At 36.9% G+C, this 18,576-nt stretch overlaps 1 protein-coding gene across 1 annotated transcript in view; it reads left to right on the top strand.

Annotated features, from left to right (window-relative positions):
* LOC134649585 (all trans-polyprenyl-diphosphate synthase PDSS1) overlaps nucleotides 1-18,576 on the top strand; it is an 83,855-nt gene that overhangs the window by 24,781 nt on the left and 40,498 nt on the right. The window contains exons 2-3 of the mRNA XM_063504402.1: nucleotides 2,637-2,831; nucleotides 14,630-14,769. Of these exons, the coding sequence (XP_063360472.1) occupies nucleotides 2,637-2,831; nucleotides 14,630-14,769 (335 nt within the window). The remainder of the gene's footprint in view (nucleotides 1-2,636; nucleotides 2,832-14,629; nucleotides 14,770-18,576) is intronic.

Below are 18,576 nucleotides of genomic sequence, written 5' to 3'. Positions count from 1 at the left end.
ATATAAGATAGCCTTATTATTAAATATATAATACTAATAAGTAGATTATGGTGTAAATAGTAATTTTGCTGAGGTAGTCGTTTCAGTAGGCCTGTTTTATACATGTGTGTCGTTCCAAGCAAAACGTCCCACTTTATCGCTTGCCATAAGGACGCTTTGACAAGTTATTCGTATAAAGTTACTAGCAAATCTCGTACTTATGCGACAAAGTAGGACTTTGACTAGACTTTGACACAGAACGGGTTGCACCACGCACAATCAACGAACTAATTAATTTTAAATTGGTCTGGCCGGCAAAGGTTGTATTTACACTACAGTAATGAACAGCGCAACTATATGCGCTTGTGAGTTGAGTGTTTGTTTTTTCTGTACGCTAAGTAGAACTTTTAAAGAACCTGAACAATCAAGAGCATCAGTAACATCACTGAAATGTTATAAAGCATTTTTAAACCATCAGTTTCTTTGGTTCTGTATAGTGTATTTACACAGCTGGAATGTGGCTCTTCAACGATCAATCAGGAATCAGGAAATCAGGATGAAAGCTCTTTCTCATTAAAGTTCAGCCACAGAATAAGTAATAGTATTATCATACAGAACGGCCACGCACCGCCCCGCCCCGACTCGCATTACCCTACATGAATCTGGCGGACTCCCGGCGTGCTCTCAGTAAAGCGACTTACCCACACGGCACACATACACAATGACGCGTGTACAGACGTGCCGTGCATACATATTTATAAACGCAAATGATTTTTGATGTATGGCGTGTCCGCCCTGTGGTTCAGCTAGCACTGCAGCCCGCCGTGTTGAGTAGGTTGGGTAAAGTGGATGACGACCAAACTTAACCCTAGCGAACCGACAAATAACTTGTTATGAATCAAGGAGGAATGGCATGTTTCGTGGCCTTTAGCTGTCACTCATTGGTTTCATATAATTATACATGAATAGGCTTACTTTAGACACGTTACGAACAACTTTTTGTGACTCTTGTAACTTTTATAAAAAACTGTAACCCCATTTACACCCTCCTGGGGATGATTTCCTTTATAAAAGTATCCTATATGCATGGTTCGCTTAGGTATAATCTAGGCTATTGTTATGAACTACCCAAAAGCTACTTGTATCCTAATTTGGTTTGTAATGTAATTGACAACCAAACATACCAAGTAACATTCACGTTTAGATTATAATTACTAAGGATTCTGTGACATTAGCGCTATGCTATGACTTACGTATACTTTGCACTATTGCGCTGTAATTGATTTTTCTCGTTTCCTACCAGCTTGTTTACGCTTTGAGCGGCATGCGTGCATACGTGCGTCGGTTTTGCAACGCCCGGCCGGGGCCCATCGGCTGCACTCACCTGCAGTTGCATAAATGCATTGCGAAATGCGTATCGCGGTCACTGCCGCCGCCGCATAGCTAAGGGCACTCGCCGCACCCTTCGCTACTAAAATTTGCTACCGTATTGATTTTGCGGTTGTTATTGGTACTTTAGTATTTACATGCTGTCATCCGATATTATCAAACTTCATTTTTGCTTTAATCCCTTTCTCTTGTGATTTAATCATACAAACGCGCAGAAAATAAACGCTTTTTCGCACCTTGACATTGAACAAGATTGTTGCTTTTGACATACTTCTGTTCTTGTCGTTTATGTTTCAAGTACGATTTTGAAGTAGTCGCAAGTTCAAGTGGAAAACTTTGCCTTTTACGAATACCTATAGTATTTCTCGGCCACGTTATTAATTCGCAACCGAATGTTGTAAATCACATGTCTTAGAGTTCCTAGTAGAGGCAGAACTTGGATGCAAACTTAATCTGAAATTAAACGTCTAATTGTAGAATAAATTAGCATTTAATACAATAACTTAACATAAACACTAGTAGCATTTGGAAAGGAATCAATTCAGAGCGCGATGGGTCCAAATTACCCACTTAGTTTGACTAAACATATGCCTACGGAGTTCTTTCTTATAATGTATGTAGCTCATTAGGACATAACGTGCTTCTTTGAGCGTACAACTAGAATTTGAGAGCGTAGTCTATTTTGATGCTAATTTTGCTACCGCGTTTCGTGTCGTCGCGATTGAGAGGTGTTTTGCTCTCACAAAATTGTTTGAAAACTTTGTGTGCGTTGTTTGCGCGTAACAGTCTGACGTCATAAATACAGTATTCGTGACGTTTTAGTGAGCTTTTATAGTACACATGTAAGCTCATTTTGTAATAGGCATACGAGTATAACATATACTCGTATTACAGAGGAACAGGAACTTCAGTTTTATTATGATAAATCTTCGTAATAACAATTTTACTATTAGTAGTTCTCAAGATGTCTGACGGTATCTACTTAATTTGCTCTAACAGTTGTTAAATATGTAATTGCTTTTACGGGGTTTAAAAACGACACTGTTTCTTTTCGTATAGAAGCTCCTCTTTTAACAATGTAGTAGGTAGTACAACCGTACATAAAAATGAATTAGGTAGTCCTCGTTCATCAGAATCAGCTCGTTAGTTGTGACGGCCGTTAGGTGTGACACGAAGGTTGGGTATGCTTTCCTACCTTAGCGTAATATATATAATAACCATCCTGCAGTCCGGTAACAATAATACTTATGTTATTCCGATTGTTACAGCGCGTGACCACATGCGGGCCGGCGTGCGGCTCGGCGGGCGGGAGCGCCCCCAGCGTGGCGGGCGTGGCGCGCCGCCTCGCCTCCAGCTTGCAAAGCACATCCACGGGCTCCCTGCCCGACTACGGCACACAGATAGTCGACCCCTACCGCCTGCTGGAGGACGACCTTAACGGCATATACGAGGACATACGATCGGTAAGTACATCAACCACTGTATAGTAGTCAAATGCTTACCTTTTTCCAAAAAAACAAGCAACAACGGTTGCATTCCGGGAGTGCCGATAGAAGTGAAAATTCACCTCACTATGTTACCGACGCCTAACACGATACATACGTTTAGTGGAGGTATTCTATTTATTTATTCCTTTATTTATTTCTCTTCTTAGGTTGGTTTTTTACAATATGGATATAAAATTAAATACAAGTTATTTATTATTTATTATTATATTATACTACATTTTTTCATTGACATGTTTATTTACATACTGCCATGACAACGTCAAATTATTTGAACATAGGTAAAGAGTCTTGAAAAGGAGTCCGCAACATAAATGTCAAATAACATTGAGTTTTTCTTTATTGATTTAAATGCCATTTAAATTATGAGTGGCCACCTTACGGGGCTTACGGTCACGTGATCGCCTAACGCCCCTTACGGTCACGTGATCGCCTTACGCTGTCTCGAGTTTATCATTTTTTCCCCACCTCAAAAAGTGCCCAGCGCCGCTAAAGAAGTTTTCACTTCAAAAATGATAAAAAAAGGAGGTGCTCCTTGACCGCTCCCAGCCTACAAATCACATAGGTGTAGGATCGACTACCACCTTCTGGAAGAAGACCTTACCTTCAATATGAGGATATATCCTCGGTGAATAGCAACCAGGAATATCTAATGGCAGAGACTAAGGGTCGGTTGCACCAAACCGTCTGTCACCGTGAAAGCGTTCGCTAAATTTTATTGTATGGGCATACTACACTGCGGATTGACGTTGATCAGTCCGCTAAATGTAGTTGGTGCAACTGACCCTTAATATCTTCACCGCACTACGAGTTTGTTAACGTTTCGTAAGTTTCCAGGCATGTGGAAATAAAGCCTGTGCAAATCTGTGAATATTAGCTAAATGCGAAGTGCGTTGGGGAAATAAAAGCGATGATCGCGCTTGACGTGGTAAATGCATGATCTTTATGATTTGAGTTCATAATCTGCAGATGTGAAAAACGTGCTAAGTAATTACCTACGTTTGATCAAAGCAAGTTTAAAAGTGCAGTAAAAAGGTCTAGCATTAATTTAATTTAAACTGATTGATAATTAATCTTAATTAGATTGTTAATAATAATCTTAAATCACTTAAATATTACTTTCAGTCAGTCATACATCCGTTACATTTATTTTTATACTACCTAACATCGAAATCCTTTTAAAAATGTTCCGGTTTTATGGTAGCTAATGATTCAGAGTTTCGTCTTAACGACCCCTTTTTATTAGTGCTCCGTACAAAACCTTGTTCACGAAGCACATATGGGATCACTTCGATTTTGGAAATCGGTTCAATGGTTTTTTTTTGGTTTAGAACTCCTCTTTGTTGTCGTTAGATCAAAAACTACATGACGTTCTTCACACACCTACAAGGAATTTAGTTAGGTGCGGACATAACTTTACGCCAATGACCTTGAGATTGACTTACGAAAGCAGTTTTCGTTATGCTTTATAATCTTTTTATCTTGTTGTTCTTAATTGGCCCTTATGCGAATAAAAGAACCAACGTTCCACCAACCAACCAACGAACCCGTTCTCGTATCGAAAAGTTTATCTTTTTTATTAATAAGCCGAGAGTACTTCATAATATGGACAGTATGTTAAATAGATAATCAAATTTGTAAGTGCTAGAACGACGACGTTTAGCAAACAATATCAGTTTTAACGAGACTCCTTGTTTAATGTTCTCAGGCTGCTAATTCGGAGTATAAGGCCCATGCGAAAATGTTTTTTCTATTGGCTTAACAATTTACCATGAATAGCCATGACATTACTGTGTAAACTTTGATATTTCAACGGCGATTACTTGCAAACCTTTTCATTTTCTAGTCTTTGATCACAAATAACAGGTAACGAATTGACAGTAGGTAGCCCAAAACCCACGGACACGGTTTTCATATACGATATAGGATACAGATTATTGGTTAGATTATTTTTATGTAGGTACTAGTTACATAAGTAATCACGCCAAAGTCATCTTGGTATATGAGTAGATACCTGGGGCATTACCATGATGTCTTTTTGCGATTCTGTTTAGGACCTAAACTGAATTGCAATAAGACATGGTAAGGCCCCTGTAGGTAGTTCAGGTCCGAGGAAACGATATGTCACCTGCCCCTCTCCCTTTACAGACACTGTCAATTCCCGTACAATAACAAAAAAGCACAATTATCACTTCATATTTTCATAACACAATAAGTTTGATATTTGCGAGCGGTGTCCATTGATCGGCAAGTGTGTCAAAGTCACGTCGCGTTAGCGCGGGCGCGGATTGTGCAATTCGCGCATCACTGATAATTATTTTGGTTTACGAAGTACTTACACTATGATTGAGTATGACCTGACACGCGTGCGTAGAATATACATACATTCAAGTACATAGTTCATTCAGTATAGCCCAGGAATTTAAATAATGGGCCCGTACATTGCAGCATTTTTTTTTAAGAAAGGTGGGAAATGTTTACATTGGTTTTCCCTCTTATGTTATGAATTTTTTCATTGACCTTAGACCTCGGTCGCTGCATACAGCGATACTTTACATTTACATTGTATAAGACGACCTCAAATGCATGGTCTAGAACCTACGTACTTGTAAGTTGAACTTGACATTGCTGTAGGATTTTTGATTTTAATTTTATAGTATTAGGATCAAAGAAAAATTACATATGCTAAAAAGAGCAAGTACCCCAGTTGCAATAGCAAAGACTGGGTCATGTTTTTCACATCATTATAATACCATAGTGACGTCACAAACTTTACTCAGAAATTAAATGCGGCATCTTTATACCCTTTTAGTATAAAATTAGTAATTAACTTCAATGTTTCAATCATTATTAACTGGAACGGAGTTGCTTTTGTTTTGTTTCGTTCGAATCAACTTCAATTCTATTTTCTAATATCGTTGATTCAAATTTGACTGCTAATCTTTATTGTATTATTAGAAGTTAGAAGTTGAACATGTACGAGTATGTGCACGGTAGCTCCGTGACCTATCGCGTGAGTATGCTCTGACTCGACTACCTAACCTAACGTACGAGTATCTTTGCTTTGCGGTCTCCCTTATTGTCTTGTTTGTTCATTATATTTTGTAGTTGTTAAAATATATAAATTATATTAAAATATGCAGTTCAAAAGTTTTATTATGCGAATTGGCTAACTATATCTATCGAAAAATAGTTATAATTAAATTTAATTATGTTTGTATGTATACAATTTATATTTATGCTCAGGTGAGGTGAACTTATGGAATCAGACCGTTCTTTAACAATGCCATTTATTTCATCTACTGTTAGAAGTAAAAGGAAACAAACCTACCTAAAATATAAAGTAATTTTACTGATGTCTCTATCATCTCTATGTAACCTCATTCTAATTCATGTACTAGGTTCGATTTACACATTGATTAATTTAGTGTTAATTGCGAGTTCACACATTTGCTACTTGCGTACACAACACTAATCAATGTGTAAATGGGGCCTAATAACTATTTAATTCAGAGATAACACTATTGGGTTAGGCAGGTAGGCAGACAGGTAGAGTAGGCTTGTCATAACACTTGAATAAAAGCGCTATTATGAATCGTACGACGGATAATGTATGATATTTCTAATCCTAAACAATCGGTACAAGTTAGCAATTGGACATCCAACGGGCCTCGCTTACCTACTTTCCGTTTGGAAAACCCGTCAGAAACCGGGCGCCGTTTCTACGCGTTTCCTACTTTGCTAGGATACCAGTTATTTATTTTCACACCAGAAGCGGATAGTAAAAGTACTGGTATTATGGATTCAATGTCGGCACGGAGAGAAATTACTTAACTCATCCTGTTATTGAAATTGTTTTAGTTAACGTCGTTGTATTAGTAATGATATAAGATGGTCAATATCTATGCTTTATTTATATTAAGCAAGCCTAGTTTCTAAAAAAATGATAATGCGAATATTATAATATATGTATATTGTTTACTAGGGACTAGGGATAGAGCATTCGGAGTTTATGAAAGAAGCACACTTAATTACACATCTTAAAAATATCGTAAGTGATCAAAAGTTCCTAGAACCTTCCTTCCGTCCTTAGAAAAAGTGCCTAGAGCGAAACTAATAATTTAGATATTAATAAATGACGTCTTTATTTTATAATTATGATTTAAATTATCATAAGCGGTATTACAAGGTCCGCAAAATTGCTGAATCATTACTACTACTTTACTTATAACTCTTATAAGTAGATAGACAAATGTGATAATAAAAATGGCCTTTATTTATTGCCACAATGACTATGAGTTTTCTTCAGTTATGCAAACATAGTATATCAACGGTTTTACCAGAAGGCCATCGTGCAAGAGTATTTTGATTAGAGTCTACATGTATTTCCCTATCTACGAGTTATATCAGCTTTAAATTACGTACAGTAGAATCCGCTTATAATAACATCGAAGGGAACTGACAAACACGTCATACTTACTAAGCGGATGTCATATAAAGCATAGTTGTACAACTTTTTATTTTTGTTAAGTTTTCCAAATTAATCTCAAATTCCTTTGTGAGAGATGAGTTTTATTAAACTTGTAACAAATATCAACTTGTCATTGAGAATCAAAACTAGAATACCTTACACGCCACGAACGCACCCAACGTCCTCGCAGGGAAAGACGTGGTGACGGCCACGAAAACCAGCGAAGGTGTCAGTATAACCGGACATAATTTCATGGAAATAGGATTTTTAGGTCATAGTAAGCGGTTTGTCACTATAAGCGAAATCATCTTATCCGAATTTGTCACAAAGAGTTTTATATGAAAACCAAACTTCGCACAGTAATTACGTTATAATAAGCGGTTGGTCAGTATAAGCGGAGTCATAAAAAACGGATTCTACTGTATTATATTACATGTTTACAGATATTCTCCAGGATAGGTACATACTTATATTATAGAAATGCGTGAACGCGTGTTTTCCTAATAAACGGTCAATATTTATCAATTAAACTGTGGCATGGCGTTTAATGCACATCATAATTTGTTGCCGTTGGCATCTTCGATGTCATACAAACGTCATAGCGCGTGTAATACTAGTTCTATATGTGTACAAGGTCAATAGAAATGGCCAAATTTATAAACAGATATAGCCGATTGAAAATTGACGGACCATATAAATGCAATAGTGATGCGATTTTAAAGTGCCCACGCCAAAAAACTAGTGCCCACGCCAATTACTGGGATTAGTTGCCAAGCGGACCCCAGACTCCCATGAGCCATGGCAAAATGCCGGGACAACGCGAGGAAGACGATGGTGAGTGATACGATTTTAAGTAACCGTATACTACGGTTACTTTAGATTTTTAAACCCCGACGCAAAAAGAGGGGTATTATACGTTTGACACCAATGTCTGTATGTGGCATCGTAGCTCTCAAACGGATGGGCCGATTTCGATGCGGTTTTTAGGGTTCCGTAGCCAAATGGCAAAAAACGGAACCCTTATAGATTCGTCATGTCTGTCTGTCTGTCTGTCTGTCCGTCTGTCCGTCTGTCCGTCTGTCTGTCCGTCCGTATGTCACAGCCACTTTTCTCCGAAACTATAAGAACTATTATGTTGAAACTTGGTAAGTAGATGTATTCTGTGAACCGCATTAAGATTTTCACACAAAAATAGAAAAAAAACAATAAATTTTTGGGGTTCCCCATACTTCGAACTGAAACTCAAAAATTTTTTTTTCATCAAACCCATACGTGTGGGGTATCTATGGATAGGTCTTCAAAAATGATATTGAGGTTTCTAATATAATTTTTTTCTAAACTGAATAGTTTGCGCGAGAGACACTTCCAAAGTGGTAAAATGTGTGTCCCCCCCCCTGTAACTTCTAAAATAAGAGAATGATAAAACTAAAAAAAATATATGATGTACATTACCATGTAAACTTCCACCGAAAATTGGTTTGAACGAGATCTAGTAAGTAGTTTTTTTTTATACGTCATAAATCGCCTAAATACGGAACCCTTCATGGACGAGTCCGACTCGCACTTGGCCGCTTTTTTTACGTGAAAGCGAGTTTCCTTGCGTTGGTTCTTAGTTTGTTAAAAAACGATCCATCAGTTTGAAGAGTATCAGCTCTTTTTCAAAATGTTAAAATGTTATGATAAATGTACTGTACTCGTATTAGTTAATAGTCTGTCTTGAGCTTACACAAAGAAAGGTGTAAATGATTTATTTGCATTAATCTTCAATGTATCAATCACAACATGAGAATTAAGCAATCAACCCTTTGGCATATACAGCGATTAATTTCCTTTAGTCACGGGACTAGCCAAATCGCATACGACACAAACCATTAACCCAAATACTTTGGCCGTGTGGTCAATCGTCAGGCGAGCCTTTCTTACAAAATTTTATACTTATTTGAATTGTTAATTGTGCGAAGCAGCCCATGGTCGTGATTCTAACCGCAGGCGAGTCAAATATCTACTCAGTTTTAACCAGTATACTATATATGTAAATAAAGGTTACACTTTTCCCACATCTCACAATTTTAACTAGAATTATTAATCGACTGAAATTTAAATCTGAAACGTCAGTAAATAAGATGCACTTTTTATTGCAGTTGTACGGGGATTATTAATGTGATTTTTAGTGTTTAGTTTATATTTTTATAATGTGTAATTGTGTATGCTAGTTTTAAGGTATTTATGTATGGGCCACTAGTTGCCTGAAATAAAGATTTCATTCATTAATGAATGAATGAAATCTTTATTATGCGGACAAAAAACTTTTACGCGAACTTTATGATTTTTTTTTATGTCACGCCGCTGTTTAGTGTGTAGGTACGTTAAAAATATTTCGATTAAAACTTGTATTGTCAAATATCAATACACATTTGATATATGAGATGCATACTTGCTCTCCAAGTTGCCCATTCAAAAACTTTAAGTGTTACCTATATGGTTAATGAAACTTATGGTCACTTTACAATGGCGCCCGAAAAATTTACTCGTTTGCCCTCGACCAATGGGAATACGGCTAGAACTTCGAAACTGCATATTAGGCAAAGGCACAGTTGGCGTTTCATATTGACCTCGAATATATCTTTGTTATTTAATATTTAAATGACCGATGGGCACGGCTAAGATTTCGATGCATATTAGATTTATTCCACAATAGGACACTTGATATTTCTGTATTGTGAAGATTACCTAAGGCCAGAGCATACCAGCTGCGTGTGCGCACAACAAAATGGCACAGGCTTTTAGGCTAATTCGAACGTGCACCTGACATCAAACCGATATTTTAATCATATCAGTTAGCTGTCATTCGCCTTATGCCGTACGTATGTTGCATTAAAAATTAAGCTTTAGTCTCAAAGTTACTGCATAACATAAACCAGAAATATTTAAAGCAATTGAATTACGTAAGCATTCTATTATATTGTAATGGCGTAGCTCCCGTCGTTTAAACTAATACAATGCACATTTAGATGTAATTTAAATTTGTTGCTCCCATAACCTTCCACGGTGGTTAAACACAATAAAATTGGTATGCATGTACAATAGTGATTTAAAGGATTGTCGCAATCTCCGTCGGCAAGGTCGGGAGATGACACTTGCGTCTGGTTGCATCAAATTGCGATATGCGACACGATCACAGATCTCTTGCTCACTAGACGCGGTCACATTTGGCCGCTTCCATACTTGTTTAATATATTATGATAATATAGTGCGATCGCTTCAGATCGATCGTTTCAGTTCCAATTACATTTACCACTCGTAAATTAGCTAATATTTAGTTTCAGGTATAATCATCGTGTTCATGCAGTCATTGCACTGCAACTGCACTTACCTTTTTATAGGATTATATAGGCACTTTACTTAACAACTTAATATACGATTATTCAAATTATAATCATCATATAATCATATTAGGGTGCAGTGCGAAAAAATCTTTACTAATAAAAACCTGTGAAAACTTTATTAGGTTTCTCACATCGGCTCTTGAATCATTAAATTTTGTAAGAGACATCATAGTTGTGCTACTCCAGCAGCTTATTACTTAAGAATAAAAGCGCCTAACTTTAGTTAATAAGCGTCTTCGTAAAAACCTAACCCCTTAATTGACATAGGAGGCACCTTATCTTTGACCATCTATTTGCCGAAACGGAATCATTATTGAGCTTCGAAGAGGCTTGGTCGTGAAGACCAAGATTTTGGGCCATATTAAAGGTTAATACTACGGAGTCTTTTTGAGTCGATCTCATGGCCCGACTAAAAACATTTGATTAATTATTCACTATTGCATTGTTGCAGGTACATATTTTCACGTATGATTCGTGACATTACGCCTGTAAACAATAGTACAAAGCTGTATGATAATGATCAATAATTATTCAAAATGCCTGTTAAATCCAATGAACTGTTGAATATGTAAATTGCACTAATGCATATATCTTTATTCAGGGTATATAAGTTCACGACAACGTCACGGACCACATCTTCTTACAAATATATGTAAAGAAAATAATTAAAATGTGGGTAAATATTTTCAGTTGGAGCTTAGAAAATTAATAATTATGTTAATTTCATCTCATTTTGACATTCGTCCGTGAATCTTGCTCGTACTCATATATAGAGTCAGAGTAAGATGCACTGTGAATATTTTCATATCAACAACATCATTATTTTAAAACTTCAAATGCCTCTTTCACTACTTATTGTCAGAGCCCGTACCATGACTCACTGACAGTGTCAAAACTGACATTTACGCTATCGAGAACGTAATTTACTTTCTATACATCTCGTTTGCACTAATATGCGAGTACCAGCGAGATGTATAGAAAGTAAATTACGTTCTCGACGGCGTTTATGTCAGTGACAAACTGATGGTAGCCGTACTGATCACGTTCGAATCTATTAAATCTTTACTAACGGCCCGATTCGAACTTTAAGATACGTCAATTAATAGATCTAGAAACGATATGGATTAGATATGTCAGTATCAAATGTAACGTTTCTTCAAACAAAAACGTCACTTTTGACACTGACATATCTAATCCATATCATTTCTAGATCTATTAATTGACGTAGGTATCTTAAAGTTCGAATCGGGCAGTGTGATACGAGCCTTGTAAATCGGGTTAGCTTAGGGAGTTAGATACATATATTTTTTAACCGATGACAATATTATTAATCTTAGATCTACAGACCAATCCGAACGTATACTGACAGTAAAATGGTATCAGTTAACATGCATTTTGCTCATACTTATCCGAACATGTATTGGCGCGAGCGAGAGAGATTTAGATGTCAGTGTACGTTTGAATTGGCCTGTTATTCGTATATATGTCACCGTAAGATTGTGAACCCGTTAGTTTATAATCTAACGTAGGTTAGGTTAGGTTAGATTATAATTTCGCTACCGTCAGTTTATAATGTAACTAGCGAGATTATAATCTGACGAGTGTTTACAATTGTACGGTGACATATATAAATTACTAACTGTAGCAGGAACTATTTATACTGTAGAAAGAAGTTTCACTCATCGTAGCTTCGTCGTAGCAAGGTCTACGAAACCGTAGCACATTGCGTATTAAACTTTATGATATGATCGTGAGCGACTTACAGTATGATCCTACATACGGCCCGATTCGAACAATGCTTATAAGATGTCACAGCAATACGATACCAATCTGTCAGTGTCATGAGTGACGGTTTTGGTTGAAGAAATGTCATTTTTGACACTGACAGATCTGTAACGACAACTCGGTATTACTAATAATTTAATAAAGATCAGGGCTAAACATATTATTATGTATTTACTGTAACGATAATTTTATATGTATAGCTAGCGAAATCAATATAACATAACTATAATTAACCGTTATAATTATAACGTGTATAAATTGTAAAGTAAACAAAACGATATGATTTTAAAGTGATTTGCAATATTTAACGGAAATAGGCAAGCGCATTACATTTGACAAATACTTTTTTTTCGATTTGATATTAGTAACAAACACTACTCGTTTGCACTGTCATAAATGAAATTAAATATTATGTAAAATACGTGCACTGAGGCGTCTAATCAATGTCAAATGTAACTCGTGGTATGGCTATTCAAAATTGGTAGGGTCACACCTGACGTTTTCGATATTATTCTTTATCGTGATTGCTTAGACGCGAAACTATTGAAAGCCTCGAGTGGCTCTTAAAAAGCTTATAAAGATCATGGTCGTTGAGTGATGGGGATATTATTATTATGATGTCGGTAAGGTCAATGTGGCTAATTCCGTCATAGGGGCTAATCCGTCCATTAGCGTTTTTCTCGAACAACGAACAAAATTGATAAATTCTTCGACAAAGCAGCGATTGCTTTTAGGTTCAGCAATCAAAACCAACTGGGTTTTTTTCTTACGATTGAAAATCAAATAAAAAATTTAAAATTATACAGTCGTGTAAATAGCTAATTAATAATTTGTAATTATAATTTAATTTTCAATTTTAATTGTGTGTAAATATTTTTGGTTGTTTTTTTTTGTATTTTTTATAGTTCTTGACCTTTTATAGTTATTTTAAGTTATGAACATTGTTTGTTATTACCTATTTTAATTTTATTTGTTTGACATGCCTAGAATTAGTTATTATATTAGTTGTTATTTTAGAATAAGAATTGCTGTGCCCTAACAGGGCCCATGTCACTGTACTGGAAATTATTGTAACACCTTTATGTAACAACATGGAAATTCAATTCAATTCAATTTATTTATTTAAAAGACAACAATGGCCCATAATGGTTAGTAACAATTAAGATTAAGATTAAATGCAATAGGTACACAATAAACAATAAATATACGGTCGTGGATGGAATACTCCCTATGACGGAATTAGCCACATTGACCTTATTTGGCTTGTAATTTTATGTTATTGAGCATTTTCAATGGGATCGCAATCATAGAAGACTTTTATATTGCACATCGTCCATTAAAGTTTAAATTGGCGTGTCGGGGACGATAATGGCAATTGATCAAACGTGCTTGATTAAGTATATTTTGGTTTTGTCACTGGTTTTGACGAATTCTACTTTTTAATGTAGTTGTATGGGCTTGACCCTGAAAACTGCGAATTACGGCCATATTCGAACTTTAAGATACGTCAAATACTAGAGATTGAAACGATATGGATTGGATATGTCAGTGTCAAACAAGTGTCAAAAGTGACGCGTTTGTATGAAGAAACGTTACTTTTATGTTTATATAATTGATTGACTAGATGAAATTTGATATTAAGTTTGTCCGTCATTATAAGATTGTGTTTATTGTACTTAGCGCCACTTGCACCATCCCACTAACCCGGGGTTAACCGGTTAAACCTGGAGTTACCATGGTTACCAGTACAATTTGACACTAAGTTAACATTTTAACCGCTTAACCTTGGGTTAGTGGGATGGTGCAAGTGTCCCTTATTGAGTAAGAAAGTATATTGTTTGCAAATAAATAAATTAAAAAGGTCACTTACAGAGATTTATTTATAATATATTATTGATTCATAATTTATAGTAAATATTTTTATGTGTCATCAATATCAAGTCAAGTCGACTCATATTTTTACATAAATGTGCCTGATTAAAAAAATATTGATTAAATTGATTGATTATTTTCAAACCGCTGTCAAATCACAGACATATTAGAAGATACAATTTATTTTAGTTCCTAATTGAATAATATGAGTTCAAATAAAAATATTTTTTTGTTTTCTACAGGAATTGGAAAGGAACACGAACCAGAGCGAACTAAACACCATAGCTACATACTACTTCGACGGACAGGGCAAGGCGCTAAGGCCGATGGTCGCGATCCTAATGGCGCGCGCCGTCAACTACCACGTATACGGTGAAAACAGGTAGGCCACTCTTGATCCCACTGCGGCATATGGAACGCTGGGGCATTCCAGAAGAGTGTCGGGTACGTGACGCTATTTTAGGTCAAAATTATTTTCCATATCTGGTTTCTGACCACTCTGTCACGCGCTCACGCGTCTATTTTTGTCTTTTATCAAATAAATATAGAAATTTCAGTGCTATTGAATGTCTTTCTAGCTATACATATATTATAACATTATAATTCTCTTGAAAAAAATCCGTCACATTTTTTGGGGACAAAAAACAAGACAACGACATTTTTTTACCCTTTTAACACGTCTTGCTATAGCAATGAAGCCGATATTTTACATGAATAATGTTTGAAAAATTAGTTTTAAATTTCAATGATATATGTATAGGTAATACAGATTTCTGCAGGTTATTAAGGTAGCTGCCATACGTGTGACGTCCCCGACAAAGTAGACCTTTTTGCGGAATGCCCTCGCTACGCTTGGATGCGGGTAGCGAAGTTGCGTGGTCATGTACCTACCAATATTTAGAAGGATCTATCTTTATTCACGGTAAATGTCCCAGAGTCCCAGTGCTCGACACGCGAATGCCCAATAGATAATACCCTGTTATCACCTGTTGCCAATGACGTAAGTTAAAATATGATATGTAAAGTGTCATTCAATAGAACTTGCTAACTATGTAAACAAACCGCCATACTAAAATGACAATTTACTAGTAACTTTTGTTTACATAGTTAGCAAGTTCTATTTAATGACACTTTAGAGGTAGTGAGACAGTGACAAGCAGTCGGACGTGTATATGTTCGTATTATATCAGTCGAGTTTTCTAGGAGACAAATAGGTATATAATTTCATTGACATTTAGTCAGTCAGCTTAACATTTGCATAATTCGCCACCTGAGTCACTCACGGCCGGACGAGACGTCGAAAATAAAATCTATATCTAAAAATATAATATCTAATATGTATTTTTAAACTTGACGAATTCGTTATAAATCTGTGCAAGAGCGTCTTTCGAAGCTTAAAAATCTGTTATTGATTAGTTGTCGATATAATATATTTAACACGCAGCGCATCTCATTTTATTATCATCATCATTCGCTTGCCCTTTTCCCATTCACTTGGTTGCAGCATGTCTTATTCTTCCATTCTACTATGTCGTTCGTCATCTCATCATTTACCTGGTTTTTTTTTCATGTCATCTCTTTCCCAGTCCATCCACCTTTTTCATGGGTTTTCTTTCCCCTTACATACCGCTACCTAGTCTACCTTCATTGCTCATACCTTTCCCGTCACATGACTTTCATCCCTCCGCATCACATGCCCGTGCCAAGCATCTCAATTATCATACGTGTTACATATAACTAACGTGCGAAATGCACCTGCGAGTCATGTAAAAATGAGATCAAATAGACTTCCATTTCCAAGTTCGAATCGGCCTACGAGTTATTTCACGGGCCCATTTTGTGATACAAATAGATCCGTTTATTTTGAACGTCAATATATTGATAATTTGAATAATTTACACCAGTTGCTAACCCGAACGCGCCGCGTGTCGCCTTATTTGTTGTAGGTTTTCCCACTACTTTGTGTAGACATGTTGACATTTACATGTTGAACCCGGTATTCGCTTAATACATATATTCCTGTTTGACAAGTTTAAGTAAATTGTTAAAGTTAAACGCCCTCTGAAAAGGAGTAAATCTGCGTTTAACTGTGGAATCTAAATAGACTGGTTTATTACTGTGTATTTCCTATAATGACTTAATAATAATAAAACTCGGTATTTCATTTTATTGTCGATCTAAGTTCCAAGTATTGCAAATCGAAGGTAGGCATGGCAAATGTCCTTGTCCTTATGAAACGTATATAGGATGGATTTTCTTTTTGGGTCAGTGAGGGCAGCTACCAGATCCCGTGCTGCAACGAGAAAACGGTCTTAGAAGACCTTCCCTCGATTTCAAATTAATGAAGATTGGCTTTTACAGATTTCGGAAAAAACATACAGGGTGCGAGAAAAAGGTCATTTTTAACAAACTTTTTTTTTGATGCCAATCGATCCCATTCCTATTGAGGATCAAAAGCTTGTATGGAAGCAAAAAAAAATTTCCGGTTAGAAAAGCCACAAATCGAGGAAAACTTTTCCCATACAATTTGTATGAAAATGAAAACTTATTTTTCACATGCTATTTTTGTATGCCAATCGATTCCATTCCTATCCAGTATCAATTGTTTCCTAGGGGTCAACTTACGGTAATGTATTAAAAAGCCACAAATTAATAAAAACTTACTCCATACATTTACTATGGAGAAAATGTGAAATTTTATTCACAATTTTCTGTCCTACAGCAATGTTTTTATACAGTATTATGGTTCTTAAATGTAACAGGACTGATTGGCCAGATAGAAAACTGTGAGTTAAATTTCACATTTTCTCCATAGTTACATAATGTGTCATTTATTTACAAACAAGATATATACAGTGTATTACTAAAAGAAATTAAAAACTAGCTTAAATCTAAAATAGGCCCTTGAGGCATTGTACCAAGGATGCTGGCGACATTTCCTCGCTGTATCGCAATGCTGATACGTTGTGCGAGGTAGCCGCCAGCTCTTCGGTCACCAGTTACGTCAACCAGACGCTTCGCGATTTCTGCGAACAACTTATGCGCGCTGGGACCCCATGGACCTAGAGTTTCAACTCCAAATGGTACAAAATGGTACTCTCTACCGAGGCTCTTATATTTGTTACGTTTTAAAATTTCGGCGCTTTCCGCCGCCCCGCCCGCTTTTACATTAGTCCGTTGGAGGTGGGACGGTGCCAGTGTGTCTACGCAGGTAGCATCCCACACTAACATCCGTCCCAAGCTCCAAGGAACTAAGGACACCCCATCGGGCCTCTTGCCATCGTCTCTGAAAATGCCAGTCGGCTCAAGAAGAGCAGGCACATTGATGGTGGCAAGAGACCGACGGATTATGTCATTAAGCGACGCATGTCTCGAAAAGCGTCCTGCACTTTTTTGACAGGATAATCCATGGTGTCCCAGTCGGTCCACGTCCGTGCCACAAGAGCATATGTGTGGCGTACACACCGAAACCCCAAGTCGCAAACCAGTCGCCAGTCTAAGGGAGGCCGGATCCAAGAAAGTACCAGTATTGGGCGAAGGATGGGCATGTAGCCAGTAACCGGCTTCCCGGGCTCCGACCGCCAAAAGCCTCGCGCGATCTGGACCTGTACAGTTGTTTAGCAGAGTATTGTAAGCTAAATCACAGTAAACATTATCCCAGCTCCTTTGTGAATTTGGGTTGTCTGGAAATTGTTTGCCTGGGCAAGCAATTTTAAAAGCATTTTTGGCGTCCTCAAAGCCCGCAATCTCACAGTTTGTGGGCAAAGCCCTTAAGATATTTCCTGTGAGACCAGACGTGCTATGAGTGGACGCCAAAAAGGCTGGGGAAGCCACACTGGAAATTTTGCGAATTCCTAAACCTCCAAACCGAATAGGGAGGGACGCTTGAGACCAGGAAGGCTCACTTAGCTGAATGTTTAGAATCGTCTCTAAACTAATTTTGATCAAATCATCTATAGGCGACAATAAATTTTGATGTTTCCAAAAAGGACAACTGCGGAGCACATATGTAAATTTAGGGACAAAAAGGCAGAATTTGAGAATCACAAGAGCATAATGAGGGCTAATTTCGAGTAAGCGATTCGTGTGACTTTTGAATTTAGTTATAGCGTTAGAAATAAAACGGGGAAATGATTCCTCGAATATAGGAGAACCCAGGAGGCAAAGAGAATACTTGTCTACTGATTTG

The sequence above is a fragment of the Cydia amplana genome, chromosome 7, assembly GCF_948474715.1.
Source record: "Cydia amplana chromosome 7, ilCydAmpl1.1, whole genome shotgun sequence".
NCBI lineage: Eukaryota > Metazoa > Arthropoda > Insecta > Lepidoptera > Tortricidae > Cydia > Cydia amplana.
This window is presented reverse-complemented; position numbering and strand designations above follow the sequence as displayed.